The sequence below is a fragment of the Stenella coeruleoalba genome (assembly GCF_951394435.1).
Source record: "Stenella coeruleoalba genome assembly, chromosome: 13".
In the NCBI taxonomy this organism is placed as follows: domain Eukaryota; kingdom Metazoa; phylum Chordata; class Mammalia; order Artiodactyla; family Delphinidae; genus Stenella; species Stenella coeruleoalba.
In genome coordinates, this window is record NC_137159.1 from 14,569,767 (window position 1) to 14,592,121 (window position 22,355).

The 22,355-nt window shown below is 48.0% G+C and overlaps 1 protein-coding gene across 2 annotated transcripts in view; it reads left to right on the forward strand.

The window, feature by feature from the left end:
- ST3GAL5 (ST3 beta-galactoside alpha-2,3-sialyltransferase 5) overlaps window positions 1-22,355 on the forward strand; it is a 50,399-nt gene that overhangs the window by 6,041 nt on the left and 22,003 nt on the right. For both annotated transcript variants that reach the window (XM_079941041.1, XM_079941042.1), the window contains exon 2: window positions 19,793-19,916. In XM_079941041.1, the coding sequence (XP_079797167.1) occupies window positions 19,793-19,916 (124 nt within the window). The remainder of the gene's footprint in view (window positions 1-19,792; window positions 19,917-22,355) is intronic.

The following is a 22,355-nucleotide window of genomic DNA, read 5'->3' on the forward strand; positions in this document are numbered from 1 at the left end:
CTGGGCTTAAAGCGACCCAAACAAAACTTTCCTTTGTCTCCTGTGTTTGCTCCCTCTCTTTCAAGTCTCTCAACTGCCAGGGCCTGTCAGCCTCCAGGTTGTTCCCTGTCGCTGTCCCTCCAGTTCCTTTTCTGGGGTCATTACCACTTTCTGGTAATGGATTTGGGGTTTTACATGACTAGTATGGTTCTTCTGTTCCAGTAGAACAAAGAGGGTTATTGAATACAGCCAGCCCTCCGTATCAACCAACCGTGGCTCAGAAATACTCAAAACGGAAACTTTCTTGAAAGTTCCGAAAAACAACGCTTGAGTTTGCCGCATAGTGTCAGCTACATACATAGCATTTACATTGTATTAGGTATTATAAGTAATCTAGAGATGATTTAAAGTATACGGGAGGGGGGCTTCCCCAGTGGCGCAGTGGTTGGGAGACCGCCTGCCAATGCAGGGGACACGGGTTCGTGTCCCGGTCCGGGAAGATCCTGCATGCCACGGAGCGGCTGGGCCCGTGAGCCATGGCCGCTGGGCCTGCGCGTCCGGAGCCTGTGCTCCGCAACAGGAGAGGCCACAACAGTGAGAGGCCCGCGTACCGCAAAAAAAAAGAAAAATAAATAAAGTATACGGGAGGATGTGCATAGGTTATATGCAAATACTGCACCGTTTAACATAAGGGACTTGAGCATCCATGGATATGGTATCCAAGGGGGGGTCCGGGAACCAATTTCCTCTGGATACTGAGGGACCACTGTACCGGATTAGTGTATCAACTGCCTATCGAATCCTCCACCTTCCCTTCCCCATTGACCAGCCAGCTGCTCCCTGAGGACTATTGCTAAGGTCCTGTTTGGGGATGTCTCTTCATAATCCCAAACCTTAAGAAGCCATATCCTCACCCTTTCTTTCTGGGGTGGGGTCTTGGTTATTTTAGAATTTGCACACTCACTTTTCCATCATCTACCTGGTGTTTCCCTTTATGCTCCTGTTTGGGGGAAGGTCGCCATTTTGGAGCTTGTTTCTGTTGGGTCCCGGAGTTGCTTTTGTTAACTGTTCATTCTACTGACTTTCACTTTCTCCTGTTAAGTATTCTTTATTCAGCCTGACTCCTTGTATTTCCTTTAGATTAAGAGGGAAATCTCCCGTTAAAAAGGCAGCTTCTAGATTTGGCTTTATCTATGGCACTCATGAGGTTGCCACAGACGTGCTCTGCTGTGGCATATTCTGCTCGTCTAATTTGCTGTCACGTGGAGGCCCACCGCCAGAGAGCTGTTACGTAAGGTGTTTCGTTAGAGCTTGGTGGGGCCCAAGGAGGACAGGCGGTTCTCTGGGCAGTTTCCTCAGTTTATCCCAGTGTCCTGTCTTATTCCCTCTGGCCTCCTCCTCTTTGATGGGTGCCCACACCTCCGCCGGGCAATCAGCTCAGCGGCTGGTGGGATGGTGGCAGCTGGTGGAGCCTTCTTGCATACTTTGCTATTCTTTTTCTTCTTTTTCTCCTGTTAGCGGCCTGAATTTGTTATGCAGGCCGGATCTCGGCTGGCTGGGTGCGACAAGAACAGCCCCTGCCAGCTCAGTCACCAAGTTCCGTGGCCTCTTCTTCCTCCACCACTCTTGTCGGCCCCCATCTCGCCGTCCCTGCTCTGGCTCAGCTGCCCCATCACCCCTGGCTGCGGTGGTCACAGCAGCCCCTTGACCGCTCCGTCCGTCGCCTCCTACATCCCAGTGTGAGCTCTCCGCCCCCCTGCTTAAGAACCACTTAAGGCCGCTTCCTCCTCTGGGGCCAGTTGGGAGGGCCTGGTTCCTTCTTTGTCACATCTTCTGCCACTTCCCCCCAGGTCCCCTGTGACCTGGCCTGAGCAGCCCTCTCTGGGCATCTTGACATGTCCTTCCTTCCATCCAGAGTGCCTGCTCTCTCTTCTTTCTGTCTCTGAGGTCTTGCCTATCCCTCAAAGATCCGTTTACACATCATGTCCTCAGGGAGGCCTCCTTGATTTCGTCTGATGGAGCTAGTGGTCCCTTGGCCCGGGGCTCTCCAGGTTCCTCTGTTATTTGGCATTTTGAGTAGTTAACTATTTTTTGCTTTCCCTAGCTGGGTTTTTCATTTCAAGAGAAAGGCTGTGTCTTAGTTTTCTTTATATTCCCAGTGCTTGGTGTATGCTTATTAAATGTCTGTTTAAAGGATTATTAGGTGAACAAAGGAAATTATACAGCAGTACAGACCAGCCCTCCCCAGCTGGGGCTCTACAAGAGAATTAAGCCCTAATGCGCTAAGGTCACCATTGTATACTATGAATGAACTTCTCACCTGTGCTTCTGGAGTGATTCTAGTTATATACCATCCTTGGGAGAATTAAGAAAATAGACACTCAGGGACTTCCCTGGCGGTCTAGTGGTTAAGACTTCACACCTTCCAGGGCAGTGGGTGAGGGTTTGATCCCTGGTCAGGGAGCTAGGATCCCACATGTCTCGCAGCTGGAAAACCAAAACGTAAAACAGAAGTAATATTGTAACAAATTCAATGAAGACTTTAAAAATGGTCCACGTCAAAAAAAAAAAAAATCTTGAAAGAAAATAGACACTCAAATCCTTTTCTGTAGGGCTTAATCTCCAGTGGACCCAGCCTGAAGAGGGCTAGTATAGGTAATATGATCCCAAACCTGATAAAATATACATACGCCACGAGGAAAGGCAGATGGAATATAGACCAGAATGTTAGCAGTGGATATCACTGCACTGTAGTGTAACGACCGGTGTGTGATTTCAAAATGTTCTCTCTGAAGTTTCTAACTTTGCGATAACAGAGTTGTTGTTGTTGTTGTTTTTTAACGTTTCTTGAATAATCCAACTCGGAGTTCCTAAACCTGATTGTGCTTTAATATAAGGCAAGGGAGAGTTGGAGTTTTGTTTTTGAATATAGCTCCCTGTGCCATGCCACAGCGGACCAGAAATCACCGAGCTGACCCCTCAGCATTGCCCCTGGAGAACCAGGCCTCCACAGGAGGATGGGTAGCTGTCAGCCCTCTGAACCTGGGTGTTGCCACTGGACACTTGTAAATGAACGGCTGTGTCCAGCAGGCATGACTCAACGTAAGAGAAAATAGCACAGTCATAGGCACTCATGGTATACTCTCCAAAGCAAATCTAGAGGTGTTTTTTTCTTAATAGCAAAGAGTGAACACACCTTGTGGTTATCTGAATTAAGTCTGGTAGAGGCGTCTCAATGCTACTTCTTGCTCATCAGCTACTGCTTCAACCAGCCCTGGATTTTTTTCCTGAACTTTGACCTTGCTTGACCTCACACAGAATTGTATCCTTATCCTGGGTGCTGAAACCAGTAGATTGGATGAGGAACAGGGTAATTACTTAGTCTCTAAGTATCTCCCATCAAGTTACTTATTAATTACAAAGGGAAAAGAGTAACTTGACAGTAGTTAAACTTGCCTTACACAGCTTTTTTTTTTTTTTTTTTTTTTTTTTTTTTGCGGTACGCGGGCCTCTCACTGTTGTGGCCTCTCCCGTTGCGGAGCACAGGCTCCGGACGCGCAGGCTCAGCGGCCATGGCTCACGGGCCCAGCCGCTCCGCGGCATGTGGGATCTTCCCGGACCGGGGCACGAACCCGTGTCCCCTGCATCGGCAGGCGGACTCTCAACCACTGCGCCACCAGGGAAGCCCTACAGCAATATTCTTGTCGCACAACCTCTGCAGGTGCCCCTTCAGCCAATCTGTCACACAACTACCAGTAACTAAAACCTAGAGCTGATGCTTTGACGTCCTTGCTCAAAGCCTTTTAATGTTTCCCTGCTGTTTCGAGAATATACCCCAACACATCACCATGGTAGACAAGGCCTTCCAGAAGCTCATTCCTGTAGCCAGCTGTTCTTCCATCACTTCCTGTCAATACTCAATGCCTGAGAACCACAGGACTGAGCTGTCATTGGTTTCCATTCTTCTGTTCTCAACACCTTTTTACGAAGCATATCCCCCTCCCCTCCCACTCTCTTCATCTGGCTACCTCCAATGTGTCGTTTAAGATTCAGCTCAAGTGTCCCATCATCCTCGTCACCCGAGGATGGGGCTAGACCCCCTCCTCTACTCTCCCATGGTTCTCTTGGATGGCTTCATCACTGCTTTCATCACACAGCTGTATAACCAACTGCTTTGTGTGTGTCTCCTCTACTGGAAGGCAGGGGCCGTATCTTCTTCATCCTTGTATTCCAAATGCAGGGTACGTAGTAGGTGCTCAAGAAACGTTCCTTCCGTAACCAAATAAAAAGTTTGCGTTGGCATGGTAGATCTGTACTGGACCAGTTGGCATGCAATGTTGCAGCATACAAAATGAGTTCACTTATTTCCCTTCATTTTATCATTGCAAGGACAGGGGATGAGCAGGCCATACAATGCCCATTATAGATGAGAAATTGAGGCTCGGGGAACCTAAGTGTCAGACGTCTGGTGTCAGACGTCTTTTACATGGTAAAGCTCTCTCTCTCTCTCAGACCTGGATCTTCTGACTTGTGGTCCAAGTCTTTCTCTCTGACAGATTTCAGTCGTGATTTTTGCTGGTTGACTAAGTGTTGGGGGTGAACTTCACGGAGAGCAGGTGTTTTGTTCATTTTGTCCACTGTTCTTCAAATGCCTAGAACCCATGGTAGGTACTGAATACACATTTGTTGAATTAATTAATTCATGAGTTAGTGAATGCCAGCCTGAAGTCAAGTTTTGTTGGTTGCAGTGGGGAAGCCAAGCATTTGAGAATTCAATAACAGTGTATAAAAGAGATATCAAACTATCCCTCAGTTCTAGAACAGGAGGTAGAAAGAGAGCACTTTCTCTCCTGAACCAGATCATAGGATGTCTGTAGGGTCTCTCAGAGCTGAAGTCCATGACATTCCACTCTCCCTGAGCAGGTGAGAAGAAGCGTTAGCTGGCGGTCAGCTTCTACCACACCAGGAGTGGGGTTCTTGGAAAGGTATTATCCCTCCCAACTGTCAGGACTGGGGCTGGAGCTCATTGCCTTCCAAGAATGTGACCGATGGCAAATTCAAGTTCAAAAGAAGATTGGATTTCAAGGCAACTGGAAGCTATTCTGTCAAAGCCAAGTTTTACAGGGAGAGTTTCTTCCTGTCTCCTCTCTTCTCCTCCCCCCACCCCCAGGGCTTGTGGAGACCTGAAAAAGAACACACAGTGCTCAACTGTTTCCCTAATTGAGAAAAGGAGAGACAGAAAACCAGGCTCTGGACTCATTCACGAGCCCAGGGAGGATCCAAGAAGTGCATCTCCCTGGGTGCCCTGGTTACTTGCATTGAGTCCAACATGGTGACCAGTGGATGCCTAGGCTGGGCCTGAGCACTGTGTCCAGCACTCAGCATCCTCTCTCAGGAAAAGAGACCTTTACCACGCTGTTGACTGTAATGGAAAAAGAAGGGGCCACTAAGAACAAATTGAAATCTTACCTGCGTGCAGAACTTCTCCAGTTTACTATCCCAACAATACCGCGAAGCAATTACACAGGTGCCACCAACATTTTGCAGATGAGACATCTGGGACCAAGAGAGGTGAAAGGTCATGGTCACACTGCCAGCCGACGGTAGTGCAGGCTTGAAGCACGCCCTTGATGGAAGACAGCCACCAATGCCTGAGTACCTCTTCCGTGCCTGGGACACGTCTAAGCACTTTCATGTATTAGGCATCTCATGTTCATAGCAACACTATGAAGTAGATGCTACTTTTATTTCCATTTCATAGAGGAGGAAACAGAAGCTCAGAAACATGAAGCAAGTTGCCGTTAATAGTGGAGCCAGAATCCGTTTTTTTTGTTTTTTGTTTTTTTTTTGCAGTACGCGGGCCTCTCACTGTTGTGGCCTCTCCCGTTGCAGAGCACAGGCTCCAGACGCGCAGGCTCAGCGGCCATGGCTCACGGGCCCAGCCGCTCCGCGGCATGTGGGATCCTCCCGGACCGGGGCACGAACCCATGTCCCTTGCATCGGCAGGCGGGCTCTCAACCGCTGCGCCACCAGGGAAGCCCGCTGCCTTACCCAACTTTGACCAATTGATTTAACATCACCAGTAATGGGACAAAGCAACATCAGGTGCCTCCTGAGAAAATGCACCAAGACGGACGAGCACCACTTCTGTGATATTCCTGCCGGAAATGTGTAACTTGAATCATGAAGAAACGGACAAATCTCCACTGAGGGACATTCTACAAAACGGTTAGCCTGTACTTTTCAAAAAAGGCCAAAGTCATGAAACATAAAGGAACTCTTTCAGATCAGAGGAGGCTGAAAAGATATGACAGCTGAATGCCACATGTGATCCTGTTTTTGCTCTGAGGCCATTATTGGGACTGCTAAAGAAATTTGTCTGAGGTCTTTAAATTAGAGAACAGTATTAAAGTAACAGTAATTTCCTGATTTTTATCATAATACTGCAGTTGTGTCTGGGAATGTCCTTGTTTTTAGGAAATACTAAAATATTTAGGGGTGAAAGTCATTGTGTCCTCAGCTTACTTTCAAGTGGTTAAAAAAGTAGTATCGGCTTCCCTGGTGGCACAGTGCTTGAGAGTCCGCCTGCCGATGCAGGGGACACGGGTTCGTGCCCCGGTCCGGGAGGATCCCACATGCCACGGAGCGGCTGGGCCCGTGAGCCATGGCAGCTGAGCCTGCGCGTCCGGAGCCTGTGCTCCGCAGCGGGAGAGGCCACAACAGTGAGAGGCCCGTGTACCGCAAGAAAAAAAAAAAGTGGTGTGTGCATCATATAATAGAATCACCAAGCAAATGTGGTAGAATGGTAACAAGTGGGTAGTCTGGGTGAGGGGAATTCTTTGTAGTTTTCTTGCAGTCTCTCTGTAAGTTTGAGATTATTTCCAAAAATAAAGTTTTTAAAACCCAGAAGCCTCCAGATCATGGTGCCGCGGCCAGTGTAGGATCAGAGGCCAGCGCTCTCAGTGGCTGCCTTTCCAGGGTTGCTGCTGAATCATTTGCAGCAACACTGAGCTCTCTTCAGAACTGGTTTTGTAGAATACAGGATAGAGACCACTCGGTGTGGTTTCACCTGACAGGAAGGTTCTTTCTCCAACTCCCTGTTGATGTCGCCACCACTGTTGTCCCAGAAGGCGTCGCTCCTGCTGCATCCCCGGGTATCTGGTCAACCAACTCCAATGCACATATTTGCCTGGTTGGGAATAGACCTCCAGCTGTCCTGCGAAAGAGGCTTCCCAGGCAGAGTGTAACTTCATTAGCACCCAACCTGCTTCTTACATGTTAGCAGACATCCTCAGAGAGGTGACTTGGCCACCGTGACACAGGCAACAGCCAAACAGTTAAGTATTTTCTCCCTCTTTTCTTGAAAAACAAAACAGATCCAGTCTCTCTTTTATTTCTATTGGATTTTTCCTCAGCTTTAGTGAGATATAATTGACATATAACATTGTATGAATTTAAGTTGTACAACATGTAGACTTGATACACTCGTATGTTGCCAAATGATGACCACCATAGCCTTGGCTAAAACATCCATTACTTCACATAGTTTTTTTTTTTTTTTTTTTTTTGTGGTGAGAACATTTAAGATCTATTCTCTTAGCAACTTTCAAGTATGCAAATACAGTATTACTAACTATAATCACCATGCTGTGCATTAGATCCCCAGAACTTATTCTTATAACTGGGCACTGACACCTCCCCATTTCTCCCACCCACCCCCCCCGGCCCCTGTTGACTACCACTCTACTCTCTGTTTCTACGAGTTATACTTTTTTAGATTCCACATATAAGTGTTGTTCCAGTTGCTCTTTTATTTCCTTGGTGGTGAGTGGGACAATCATTTATCTCCCTTCCTCACCCTTCCTCACCATACACATGCAGTGATGCTTGTTTGAAAAAGGATTCCTGTCCCTGTTCTCTGTATGCCAGGTGTGCCCTGGAGACTGTACAAATAACCAATGATTGTGATATCTGGACGCATAGAAGGGTCTGGTCTTCACATCTGCCTCCTGTTAGGATCTTGCTGAGTTTGGGTTAGCTTTTCTGTGGGGATCTGGGTCCAGGCTGCTGACCAGTGCATTCATTTATTCATTGGTTCATTCGTTCAAGTATTTAAGTGCCTTTTACATGCTAGGCACTGTTTTAGGTTCTGAGGTTACAGCAGTGAACAACACCGACAGTCTAGGAATCTTATGTTTTAGGGGGGAGAGCAGACAGTAGGCAAATACGTACGGGTCGTAATGAGTGTATGAGGTAAAGTAAAGCAGGAAAGTGAATCACAGGGCTTAGGGTGAGAATGCAGTGCTACAGAGGGTGATCAAGGAGGCGACTTTATTTATTTATTTTGCGGTATGCGGGCCTCTCGCTGTTGTGGCCTCTCCCGTCGCGGAGCACAGGCTCCGGACGCACAGGCTCAGCGGCCATGGCTCACGGGCCCAGCCGCTCCGCGGCATGAGGGATCCTCCGGACCGGGACACGAACCCGTGTCCCTGCATCGGCAGGTGGACTCTCAACCACTGCGCCACCAGGGAAGCCCAAGGAGGCAACTTTTGAATAAAAACCAGGATAAAAATGGTGCGGGAGGGAGCCTTCTGGAAGAGGGGCAGAGGGAACCACCAGTGAAGACCCTGAAGTGGAAGTGGGGATGGCCTCCCCACCCCTTGAGGAAGAGCAGGAGGCCTGCTAGGCTGAAGCAGAGAGAAGAGGCGAGTGAGGAGAGTGGGGGACGGGGAGAGGGCTCCAGATTTGGCACTGCAACAGTCGATGTCCTGTTAATATCTTTTGTCACTTCAGTAAAACCTTGGAGAAATACCATCTGCAGTTGCCGGGCATGTTCTCATTTTGGAAAATGTTTACGTACTGTGAGGGCTCAGTTAATTGCCTTGAACAATTTTAAACATATAAAAAGCAGGCGATTGAATGATAGTCATCATGTATTCTCCGCATTGGAGCTATACCGGTTGATTAGAAGTAGATTAAAAAGCATACCTCAGAATCATCTTGCAGTTGCTTGCATCTTGGTAGGTGGTCAAAATTAGTAGAGTGTAGACTACATATTCGCAGAGCAACACTTTTATTTGCTTTCTCAGAAGACAGGTCCTCATAATTTTGTGCAGTTTGCAGGAGGATTTGAAAATCTTTAGGCTGAAATCTGTTGTTAATCGCAGCTGTGAGAAGCTTGCTGGAGAGCAAGGGTTCCTAAAGGGCCATACCCACAGAACTCGGGGGAACGTGCTTAAAATGCACATCTGGTGTCCTCACCTGGTCCTGCCAGGTGGGAAATTCTGGGGATGTTACAGCAGCAAGTGGTTCTTGTGCGTGGTCAGGTTGGAGAACCGCAGGCTGAGACGGGTGGAGGCATTGATCAATTAAATTGAACAAAGAAGCTTTGGGGAGATGTCTGAGCGTGATCTCAGCATCAGTGCTCTCACCAGCACTTTTGTTGTGGTTTTGACATCATGGGTGAAATCTCACATTCCTAAAATAGAAATGAGACACTGCCTACCCAGCAGAAATAGGAAGGTCCCATATAGCAGAGGTTTGCACCCTTTGCCGGTGGGCATGGACTGAGATGGTTAAGGTGATCTGCTTGAGTTGCATGGATCCAGGAGTGAAAGCGGTCCTTCCTCCCCCATGCACGCCTGTGAACCCGCCTCAGCAGGCTGGTGTGTGAATGCAGGGCTGTGCCTGCCAGTTGGTTCCTGTTCCATTGTACACATGAGAACACGACCACGTATCTTGCTGAATCAGGATTTTCTGAGCTTATGCAACCCAAACCAAATCTAGAAAAAGATTGGATACCGAAGGTCAAGTAACATCAATTTTCAGCCCACAGTCTTTGATTTTCAGTTTTTGCATTGTTTAATTACCTGCAATCCTTTAAAAACTACAGCAGTATTGAGATTTTAATATATATAGTGACTTTATCCCAATGGGTAAAGTCAGGGGCGATTTTGTCCTCCAGGGTTTGTTTGGCAAGGTCAGAAGACATTTTTGGTTGTCACAACTGGGAGAGAGGGCAGGACCAGAGATGCTAGCAGCATCTAGTGGGCGGAGGCCAGGGATGCTGTGAAACATCCCACAGTGCACAAGACAGCCTCCCTGCCTCCTACAACGAGGAATTACCCAGCCCCAAATGTCAGTAGTGCCGAGGCAGAGGAACCCTGCAAGCGATCAACTCCATGCCTCTTATCTGTGTTATATGTTAGGATTCTAAGCGAGTGTTCCTGTTTGAAACACAAAAAGAGTTCCACGGCTGAAACTGGTTTGAAATTAGCCACCTAGATTATATGAGGATGCCTGTCAGCTTGGTTGGACAGGGAGCACAGGTCACCAAGACTCTGTGAGCCCCAGATAAGGCCCTGGCTGGTGTGCTTTTGAACTTTTCCAACGAGACCATCTTCCCCCCGCCACTTCTCCTTCCTGTTGGCTGGGGGCAGAAGAAAGTTTAGTTTAGAACTTCACTCTGACCCACTGCTTCCCAGCTTCTGGGCCCTAGCCCCGTGGCTTTGGTGATAGTACCTGTGGGTGGGCTTTGGGGAGGCCACCGTGCCTGTGTCTGCGCTGGATGTCAGGCACCACACTTGTGAACAGCCTCCTTTCCTGAAGCCCTCCCCACGCAGTTGGAGTCACGTTCCTGTTGTCATTTCCCTGGACCTCGGGTTTCTAGAAAGCGGGGACTGAATCCATTTCATCTTGGCATTCCCACAGAGCATGTTGGAGGAACTGATGAAATTAGAAGTCACCCTTTTTTCTGTGTACAGTGGGGGCACCCATATTACTTTTTTAGGTTAAAGCGATCCAAAATGCATTTTGTTTTAGGAACTGTTGTGCTCCTTTCTTAAATAGTTGAATTTCCGGAGCGTTATGGAACCCAGGCTTGGAACTGTCACAGCAGAGTCACAGATTTTACTTGAGGTTTCCTTTTCTGATTTCCAGCAGCACCTCCTGTGCTTCTTCCTCACCTCTCCAACCCCTAGAAGGCTCTGCCTTTTGTTCTTCCCCTTGGAGATCTAATCTCTTTAGAACAGCCTTAATTGTTCCTTTATCTAAACAGCCCCAGGCCCTTATCGCGGCTGTGGCTGGCCCTACTGCTGATTTAGAGATTCCCTCTCTCCTCCTTCATTACTGGCAGAATCCTAATTTTGTGTGGAAGCAGCCTGCCCAATTTGTGAAAAGCTCCTGGCCAACTTTGCGGCTGGGGGTAGTCACGTGATGCAGTTCTGGCTAACAAGATAGAATTGGAAGCCTGTCAGGGATTTCTGGGGAGGTTTTTCCTTTCCTGATGGGGGTGCTTCCCCTTCCTCTCTGGCTCATCCCTCTTCTCCTTCCTGCTTGGAGTTTGGAGCAGAGGCTGGTGGGAGCCAGGGACAGGGACAGCTTTGCAGAGCCACTGCGCCTGTTCTGTAAGAAAAACACACGCCTGGGGAATTCCCTGGCAGTCTAGTGGTTAGGACTTCAAACATCCACTGCAGGGGGTACAGGTTTGATCCCTGGTTGGGGAACTAAGATCCCGCATGCCTCGTGGCATGGCCAAAAAAAAGAAAAAAAAAAAAAAAGACACCCCCAGTTGGCTGAAAGCCTCGGCTGGTGCCCAGGTTTCTGTTACGTGCGACCAAGTGCACCCCTGACTGATACTCCAGCTTAGATCCCTCCCCAGGGCTCCAAGCTGGCATTTATCAGCCTAATGGCCCACTGGCACTGGGGACTCCGCAAGGGCACACGTCCTCCTTGTGACCTCCCTGACACTTGAGTTCTCCTCCCGCCTGCCTGCTTGCCATATCTGACCTGCCTCAAGCCCTGTCTCTTCTGCAGCTGGAAGCCCTTCCTGCCCGCCTGGCCACAGCATGGGGGCTGGGGCACAGGGTCTGCTGCTGAGACCAGTCCAGTCTCTGGCTCTCCCCCTCCACCCCGTCCCTGCTGCCTCCCCGGCGACTCTCTTCCACATCTCATGACCCCCCTGAATAAAATCTTCAGGGGCTTCTCATGATCGTCCGTGACCTTCTGCCATCACCCATATGTTGACCCTGCTGACCTAATGACCTGTCTTAGGTCAGGTTCCCTAGAAGCAGAGCCTGGAACAGGAATTGTGGTCTCAGCTGCTCCCCCAGGGAGCTCTGGAGCTCGAATTGCTCTCCAGGGTAATCCCAGGCCTTTTGTCCCCCTGTCAGTCAATCGTTTGCTGGGGACAGAGGACAGATCCTCAGAAAAGGGGGCAGCGGTGTGCTGTCAGCAGTCAACACTCACAGCCGAGATGTGGCACCAGCCCTGGGGCGTCCAACGAGACCACAGTATTGCCCTTAACTCCTGCCTGCGCCCACACCCCAGGCCATACTTTCGCAGCTGTACCTAGTCACTCGCTCTCCAGACTCCCCAGGCCTCTGCTTTGCTCATTCCTTCTGCCCACGGGGTGGGTCTCCCCTCCTCACCCAGCCCCCTCTGCTCCTGCTGTAGCTGGGTGTGTTATCCTTGGCACTGGGAGGTGTTTAATCTCTGTGCATTCCAAAGCCGTCTCCCCCTGAGGCAGGCTTTCTGTCTTGTCTCCTGTCCTCCTTTATCAAGTACAGTTCTTCATCTAAAACATAAAATCCAAGCATGATTTCAGTGACTGTCTTCTCCACTTTCCCGTGGATGGCGTGTGACTTGTACCAGTCGAGGTTCACAGGAGAGAAGTTAATCAGTCTCGGACCTGCCAAGAAAGGCTGGCTGGAGGGAGGGGCGTTCTGGGGAGTCCAGGCCGCATTTCCAGCTGCGTCCTGGGCGTCTTTGTCGAGTTATTTATCATCTCAAGTTCTTCACATCATCATCACTAAACCACAAAAATTGACTTCCAGTCCTATTGCTTTCCGTAACCGGGACCCAGGTTGATCTTTGCCTGCTTCTTTTTGGCGCTAGTCTTCATCATTTCTTTTTTTTTTTTTTGCGGTACGTGGGCCTCTCACTGTTGTGGCCTCTCCCATCGCGGAGCACAGGCTCCGGACGCGCAGGCTCAGCGGCCACGGCTCACAGGCCCAGCCGCTCCGCGGCATGTGGGATCCTCCCGGACAGGGACATGAACCCACGTCCCCTGCATCGGCAGGCGGACTCTCAACCACTGCGCCACCAGGGAAGCCCCTTCATCATTTCTTTTTTTTTTTTAACATCTTTATTGGGGTATAATTGCTTTACAATGGTGTGTTAGTTTCTGCTTTATAACAAAGTGAATCAGTCATACATAAACATATCATCATTTCTTGATCGATCTCTGTCCTCGTCCCATCCTCTTCCTCACCAGGATGGGCCTCAGGCTCCCTTTCCACCCGAGCGTCCAGTGTCGTGCCCCGCTGTCCCCGGACAGCCTAGGGTGAGGCTTCCTTCTCTCTTGCTGTGAAGTCCTTCTCAAGACACCTTCCACCTTGAAGGGCATATGCTCTTCCGGCTGCCGTGTTAATATCTAAGCTCTACCTGCTCATCTTCCCAGATTGTCCGCTCCAGCTGTGTCGGTTTATTTACTGCTTTGTCAGTTTCAGGTTTTTGTTAATAATCTGTGCTTTGGCGTGCCTTTATTATTAAAAAAAATAAAGAACCAAAAAACCTTCACATACAGGCATACCCACCTAATTCCAATATCTACCGTGCCTAAGCACCCCCAGGTGGAAGGGCGTGGACCTGGACATGGATAGATGTTGGCTGAAAATTTCAGCTCCCTACTTGTCTGTGTGTGACCTTCGGCAGGTTAAATGCAGATAGCAATTCAAAAAAGTAGGTGTTTGGGTTTTTTAAATATTGATTGATTGATTGATGTGGCAGCATCGGGTCTTAGTTGCGGCACGTGGGATCTTTGTTGTGGTATGCGGGCTTCTCTAGTTGTGGTGTGAGGGCTCCAGAGCGGGTGGGTTCAGTAGTTGCGGCGTGCAGGCTTAGTTGCCCCGTGGCACGTGGGATCTTAGTTCCCTGACCAGGGATCGAACCTGCGTCCCCTGCATTGGAAGGTGGATTCTTAACCACTGGACCACCAGGGAAGTCCCCAAAGAAGGTGTTTTTCGGATTTAATGATATCGTGTGTAGGCTTATTCCTCCCAATAAATATTAATGTCCTACCCTCTCTTGCACCAGTAATTGGCTCTACAGTTAATCTGACAGTTTGTCATGTACTGCTTTGCAGCATCTGTTGTATTCTTATCTTGGATGGTTAAGTCTTAATTTGAAAATGTTAGTGCCAGTTCTACAAGTGGACTGAAGGCCTGGACCTTGCCTTAGTATTTCTTCATCAGGGCCTTAATAAGAATGATTTCTTCATCAGGTATACAGGCACTTGAGAAGCATCTGTGACAGTTTTACCTGTGAGTAGAAATATATAATTTTGAAAGCCAGGCCTTTTCTGCGTAGAAAGGGTTAGTGGAGGCTCTTACTCTGGCAGTCTGAATGAAAGGAGGGACACATCTATGAGCCTTGGGACCCTAGCACTTAGAAGGAGGTGGTAGGGGACGAGCTGCCCGTGAAGGAAATGGAGAAGCAGAGCCAGGAGAGTGCCACGGGACAGATGGTGATGGCTTGCCAACACACGTCCTGGGAGGAATGCCTGAAACCAGCATCACCTCTGAAACCTCATAAGAAGCTTGAGTATTTATTCAGTAAATACGTATTAGTTGCCTATTGTGTGCCCCTTACCATCCTAGGCACTGGGAACTCAGTGGTGAGCAAAACAAAGACCCCTGCTTTCATGGAGTCTACATTCCGGTGGGGAAGACGAGAGATAAATGTATATTAAAAAGACAGAAATGATGTGTAACACGTCTCATGATGATAAGCGTTTTAATTGCACTTTTCATTGCAACCCGTCCTCCACCAAACAGCACATTAAAGACAAAAGCAATGAATGGACACAGTGCAGATGGTGTAGAGATGATCATGACTAGAAATACGTAAACCCCAGGTTCTCCGAGGGAGCATCTTAAGGCCACCCAGCCGTACGTCAACAGCACGTGTGTGAAGATGACTCTGCTTGGCCCTCCTTTTGTCGTGTTGAATCCATATGGTCCCTTCTAAATTGGAAGAAGACATTCCAACCCAAGTAGGAGGATTCACTGACTTCACGGGAAATCAAATTCTCCTACCTTGAGTAGGTGCACCCTAGAACACGATTATAGGTATATAGACGTAATTTTTTACAGACCTGCTTTTTTCTTGCAGTATCTTTCTGTGCCAATAAATGTATGAACCGAATACCTTGAGTGCTTCTCAGACTTTAATGTTCGTATGAATCCTGTGATTCAGCAGATGGAGGGGGCAGTGCTGAGACTTTGCAAGTCTAACCTGCTCCCAGCTGATGCTGAGGCTGTGGTCACAGATTGCACTTCCTGTAGCAAAGGCTTTAACAACTGCAGAGTATTCTAAGTGGTTTGCACCATAATTTACCAACAAATTCCCCCGTTGCTCGACATGTTAGATGTTTCAGTAGAGTTTACACTTTACTCTTTGCTCTTAGAATTGCTGTTAACATTCAGTTTTAGTTTTAATCTTAAATATCATTGGGAAAGTACACTTGTGGGGAGGGGGAGTTTATCTTGTTTGATAACAGGCCATAGGCGAGTCATGCACATTCCATTCAATGTGGGATGTTTCTTAAGGGCCTGCTGTGTGCCAAGCCCTATCCTAGGTGTTAGGGTTACAAAGATGAGCAGAGCCCCGGCCCTGCAGCTCAGTCCTCCAGGTGCTTGCAGAAAGGTAGAGGAGACCCCAAACGTACACAGAACATTTCAGTTCATAAACAGAGATGGGGAAGTGCCCAGGGACAGTTGTGGTGTTGAAAATGATCTTCACAGAGCAGGAGAAGGGTTTAAGGATGAAAGGAGACACTTCACCAGGCAGATCGTTGGTGGGGGGATTCCCACCAGGATTCCAGACGGAGCGTGCATCTGTACAAAGGCACGGAGGCAACAGTGTGGCACATCCAGGCTTCTAACAGTACTTCTTTGTGGCTAGAGTGTAACAGACAAGTTTGTCACCTGAAGTCACAGCACCTGAGATGAGCTGGGAGCCCGTAAGCAGGTACACGGAAAGATGGCGTTGAAGGGACAAAACGGAGACAGGGGAGTCTGGGTAAGTGACCTCCACTAGGAGAATGCCCGTGGGCCCGGGAAGTTCAAGAAGGTGTGATCGAGAGGCCCTGGGGATTGATTGAGCCTGGGGTTGCCAGGGAGAAGTCTGGGGTCAACCTGCAGGTTTGGACTTGGATGACTGAGTAGATGGTACAGCTACCAAATGATGGGAGAAAAGATTCTGCTTTGTGATTTTGTTTGAGGAGAAGATAGCAGGCAGGTCGTTAGCTAGACAGGTCTGAGCTGGGTGAGAGGCCTGCAGAGGGTGATGGATTTGGGGTCTGATCCCTTGAGGAGGTGAGTAAAAGGCAAGTGGTGAACCTTGTGAATATACGTGAGCGAGGAGGAAATGGTGCTGAGGATGGGAACCGGGACCCTGGGGTCCTGCACCGTGTGTAGGGGAGTTTACCGTTGCAGGGGTCGGGAGGGAAGCGTGGTTCTAAGGCACCCGGCGTGGTGCGCAGACCGAGTGAAGGAGCGGCTGGGCTGTCAGGGTGGGGAGGAGGGGCCGGTGAAGGAAGCTGGGCGTTTAGAAAGGGGTTGGGGAGAGAGAGACTGACCGGGACCTGACTGGGTGAGCGCAGGAGGGGCTTCGGGAGGACGCTGCCTCTCCAGAGATCCCCAGGAAGGGACATGGATAGGATTGGAGACAGGCCCCTGATGGGGCTGGAGTGGAAACCTGTGGCCAGAAATGAGAGTGCCTAAAGGATGCAGATGTCTTAAAGCCCTGTCAGATAGTTGTATAAAATGCCTGTCACTTCCCTCTCTGTGTAACAGTAGCAACAGCCAGCACTGAGGTAGTGCTTCTTATGTGCAACCACCATTCCCACATGAATCCTGGGAGGTAGGTAATATTGGACCCATTTTCCAGATGGGGAAACTGAGCTACAAGAGTTAGAGTCAGTTGCCCCAGACTTCTCAGGTGGCAGGTGGAGGAGCTGAGCCTAGGGGTCTCTCCTGAGATCCCCTCCAGTGTGATAGGAAAAACAAAACAAAAACACAACCGTCTTTTTCTTTTCTTTTGTATCTCTCTCTCTCTTTTTTCTTTTTTTTGAGCGTTGGAATGCTGCGTGAGTGTGTTGTGTGGCAGTAGTGGTGAGAAGAGGAAGGAGTCCAGGACTGTAGACCCTCCTCTCACCTCCAGAACCTCTTCCTGTTTGGTTCCACTTTCCTAAAAGTAGCAGAAGAGAGTTATCTGATCTCCCAGTCCATATCCAGCAGGAAACCAGAAACCATGGAGATATGAAAGGCTGCCCCCTCCCTTTGCCTTCCAGTTTTCCACCCAGACAGCACACAATCATGGTTCCTCAGGAAGCTGGGTGGCACAAGAGAGAGTCTGGGAATGCAGTTTGCAGGCTTGCGGCCTGAGTGGCAGAGCAGATGAGAAAGAGGGGGCAGAGTAGAGCCCAGAGCCCACAGCGCCAGCCAGCGCGCCAGCCGTGGGCAAGGGTGGGATCCCGGTTCCAATACCACCGTCTGCTTTGTTCTCGGGAGGTCCATGCGGGTGTGAAGTGTCATTCTGGTCATAAAAACACGGGCATCATAGAATCTTCCTTTTTATAGATGCCCTGGTCATAGGCAGCCCCCTAGGACCCACCACTTGGCTGACTGTGCATCTAAGTAACCATGAAGCTGTGGTGATTGAAAACCTTCCAGGGTCTCAGTTGATCTCGCTTCTCCTTTAAGAATTCAGTAGATTCTTCAGCAGAGGTTTGCTAGTGAGGCCCTTGGCTCAGTTTTTTGAAACTACTCAAGTGGAGTGATGCAAGTCTATGAAAATTCTTGTACTCTAGTGTTACACAGTTAAAATTGCAGTTGAGGGAGAGTGTGTACAGTAGCAAGAAATCAAATACTTGGATGTCAATTTGATAAAAGATTTTTTTTTCAAAGAAAATGACACAGCACTAATGGGGGAAATGAAGTGAATAATGAGGTATAACTTCCTCCTGGCTTCAAGACTAAGTATAGTAAAGACATTATTTCTTGAATTAATATGTAAATATCATAACACAATCGGTGCCTGTATTAGCTGGGATTTAATTAACAGTTGCTTCAACAAGACGGAGGGTTATTTCTCCTTCATGTAAGAGTCCAGAGGCAGGCAGTCTAAGGTGGATTGGCAGCTCCGTCCTTGGGCTGGTCCAGGGACCCGGGCCCCTTCTCTCTTGTTGCTCCTCCATCCCTTGGGTGACATGCTGCGTGGTCCAAACTGGCTCATCAAGTGTCAGTATTTCAGCCAGCAGGAAGGGGGATAAAGGAGAAAAGGGCGTATGCCAAGGAAAGCACCCTGAAAGTTCTCCGGGTCACTTTTGCTTGTATCCCATTGACTAGAACTTAGTCACAAGGCTGTACTTAGCTCCAAGGGTGGCTGAGAAATGTACTCTTTTTTCTGGGAGGCCATGTGGCCCGCTAAAAATCCAGAGGAGAGAGGAAGGGGGAAACTGATATGAGGGGAGATGTTTTGATTTCTACTACAATACCCCTTGTAATATTGCTTAAAAATTGAAAATTTGAGAATAAAATTAATTCAAAAGAATAAGTAGGCAGGCATACAAGAGAACATATGTATTTTTTAAAGAAAACCTCTTTTAAAGTTGCCATTAAAATTTTTTTAAACTGCTATGTTTTCTTTTTCTTTTTTTCTTAGTGTAACCCTTTTCCTGTCTTTTAATATACCACTTTCTTTTTAAACTTTTATTATCGAATATTTCAAAAAGTTTTGAGAATTGTATAGTAAGCCCCATGTACCCATTGCCCAGATTCTACAGCAGTTTAAAGCTCAACTTGTGTCAGCTATTCCCACAAACACTTATCCCCTTTTTTGAAGCAGATTTCATTTCTCCTGTTTCATCTGTAAATAGTTCCGTAAGTATCTCTAATAGTTAAAGACTCAACAAAAATTAGACTTTTACTTTTGGGATAGTTGTAGAGTCACACACAGTTGTAAGAAATAACACAGATTACTCCTTTCCCCCCAATGGTAGCATCTTGCAAAACCGTAGAATAGCACAGCTGGGATAGTGACAGGGGTACAGTCAAGATACAGAATATTTCCATCACCAAAAGGACCCCTCCTGTTGCCCTTCCATAGCCACTGCACCACCCGCTCCCTAACCCCTGACACCTAATCTGTTTACATTTCTGTAATTTTGTCATTTCAAGAATATTATATAAATGGAATCCTGCAACGTGTAACCTTTTAGTATTGGCTCAGCATAATTGCCTCGAGATTCATCCAGTGGCGTGTATCAATCGGTCACTCATTTCTTTGGCTGAGTAGTATTTCACGGTACGGCTATACCGCATCAAAGCTCTTTAGGAGGGCTTCCCTGGTGGCGCAGTGGTTGAGAGTCCGCCTGCCGATGCAGGGGACACGGGTTCGTGCCCCGGTCCGGGAAGATCCCACATGCCGTGGAGCGGCTGGGCCCGTGAGCCATGGCCGCTGAGCCTGCGCGTCCGGAGCCTGTGCTCCGCAACGGGAGAGGTCACAACAGCGAGAGGCCCGCGTACCGCAAAAAAAAAAAAAGCTCTTTAGGAAATTCCCTGGCGGTCCAGTGGTTAGGACTCAGCGCTTTCATTGCCAAGGGCCCAGGTTCAGTCCCTGGTCGGGGAACTAAGATCCCACAAGCTGCGCAGAGAGGCCAAGAAAAAAAAAAAAAAAAAGCTCTTTAAAAGCATAATCTGCTGAACTCACTTTCCTCTTTCCCTTCTCCTGCCCTCTCCTCTCTTCACAGCAATGCCAAGCCAGTACAACCGTGTGAAGCTGAAAAGCGATTGCTCGCGGCCCTCCCTGCAATGGTACACCCGTGCTCAGAACAAGATGAGAAGACCCAGCTTGTTGTTAAAAGACATCCTCAAGTAAGCACGAGCCCTCAGGTCGCAAGACACCTCTGATTTGGGTCAACTGGGTAGAACTGGGGGAAAAATTCAGTGAGAACCCTGAAGATGGCTCTCATCCGCTGTCACCCTTGTTCAGGATCATTTAAAGGCACATCTGGGTTTCCCTGGTGGCGCAGTGGTTGAGAGTCCGCCTGCCGATGCAGGGGACACGGGTTCGTGCCCCGGTCCGGGAAGATCCCACGTGCCGCGGAGCGGCTGGGCCCGTGAGCCATGGCCTCTGAGCCTGCGCGTCCGGAGCCTGTGCTCCACAACGGGAAAGGCCACAACAGTGAGAGGCCCGCGTACCGCAAAAAAAAAAAAAAAAAAAAGAAAGAAATAAGGCACATCTGAGTCAAGGCTCAGAGCACAGGTGCTGTGGGCTCCTGCATCAGGCTGTGCTTGGTGGGAGTCTCCAGGCTCCACAGCTTCCAGTGCACAGCCCTTCCAGCCGCTGCCCAGTGCAAGAGGGCTGTCCCCTTTGCCTTTGCCATTTCCGGTGAATCTAAAAATACAGTTAATTAAAGTCCCCTACAGGCATTTGAATAACATTGAACATCAAACACTAAAAAGGATGAGAGGGGTACCAGCCAGGTCACCCGTACATCCTAGTAAGAGATAGAATTGTTTTTTTGTTTTTTTAATATTTTATTATATTTATTTATTTAATTTTGGCCACTCGGCAAGGCTTGTGGGATCTCAGTTCCCCGACCGAGGATTGAACCCAGGCCACTGCAGTGAAAGCACCCAATCCTAACCACTAGACCACCAGGGAACTCCCGAGATAGAATTGTTAAAGGAGGAACTTGTCAGTTTTACTTGGTACCAGCCAAACTAGGTGGTAAACTACCCTTTCTTTCATGCCGACAGGTAGAAATCCAACCCTGAAATCTAGCCTCCCATCTCATGTTACTAATTCGGGAGGTGTAGAAGAAGAAAGGTGGGAAAGGAAATGTATGTTAATAAACACTCAGATCATTTTCCATCTCCTTTTGTCATCAGCCAGTAATTATCGAGGCCCCCATACGCCTGGCACCATGCTGGGTGCTGGCCGCATGGGAGATAGACCTGGGCCCCGTGCTGCTTACAGTGTGGCCGAGACAGACTTGCAACCAGGAATTACAGAACAACGGAATCAGGGCTGTAGATTCTGGGCCTGCTTTTAACTTTTTCTTCCTTCCTTTTTTTTTTTTCTTTTCTGGCCACACCGCACAGCTTGTGGGATCATAGTTCCCCGACCAGGGATTGAACCCGTACTCCCTGCATCTAAAGCTCGGAGTTCTAACCACTGGACCGCCAGGGAATTCCCCCTTTTTTTTCTTTTATAATCAAAATAAGGGAATTATTAATGCACTGAATATAATACCTTTTCTGGGACTGGAGAAAAGAATAGGTCATACTGCATTCACAAGATTCGAAAGATGTTAAAGGTACTCAGTAAAACATCTTCCCATCCCTGCTCCCCACATTTCCTCTTTCCACTTAAAGATGACCAATATTAGCAGTCTTGTGTATGTAAGAAATACTGTGTGTGTGTATTCCCCTCCCCCGACCGTCTCTTTTTTATGCAAATGGTTGCATCCCATTCACTTAGCGTTGTATTTGATCCCAGAGAAGAATTAAGATGCTTGTCCAAGTTTTCATGGTAGAGTCTATTGAAATGAGAATCAAGAAGTCTTGAAAACACTTCCTAGCAATACTTTCTTGCAACATAATCCTCAAATATTAAGAACTATTTAGCATCTATGGTATACTATGCTAAATGCTATATATATATATTTTTTTAATTTTAAAAAATTTATTTATTTGGTCACACCGGGTCTTCTCTGCGGCAGGTGGGCTCCTTAGTTGTGGCACGTGGGCTCCTTAGTTGTAGAGTGAACTCTTAATGCGGCATGCATGTGAGATCTAGTTCCCTCACCAGGGATTGAACCTGGGCCCCATGCATTGGGAGCGCAGAATCTTAACCACTGCGCCACCAGGGAAGTCCCAAGACTGACTTTTTTTTTCTTTTTTTTAATTGAGGCAAGGAATATGACTTTATTCCGAAAGCCAGGCATCTGAGAAGATGGCAGACTAAAGTCTCAAAATAACCATCTTCAGGACTGACTATTTTAAAGTGGCAAAAAATTGAAGCTGAGATTCTGTCGTTCAAAATTTATTACTTAGTTTTTTTTTAAGTCCAGTAATCTATATTGTGATTCAGATTTTATTGCAGTACCTTTGCAGAAAATTTTTTTTTCTATATTTGCTTATAACAAAGACAGTCATAAATGACTTGTTAGAAAAATAAGAAATGCTACCTTAAATTAAGAGGTCTTCTTAAAGACTGTACTTTTATGCTGTGTGGCAGGCAGACTCTATTTGGGTTAGGTTTTCAGTTATTTCACATGATCTCTCTTGATCATCACATGACGACGT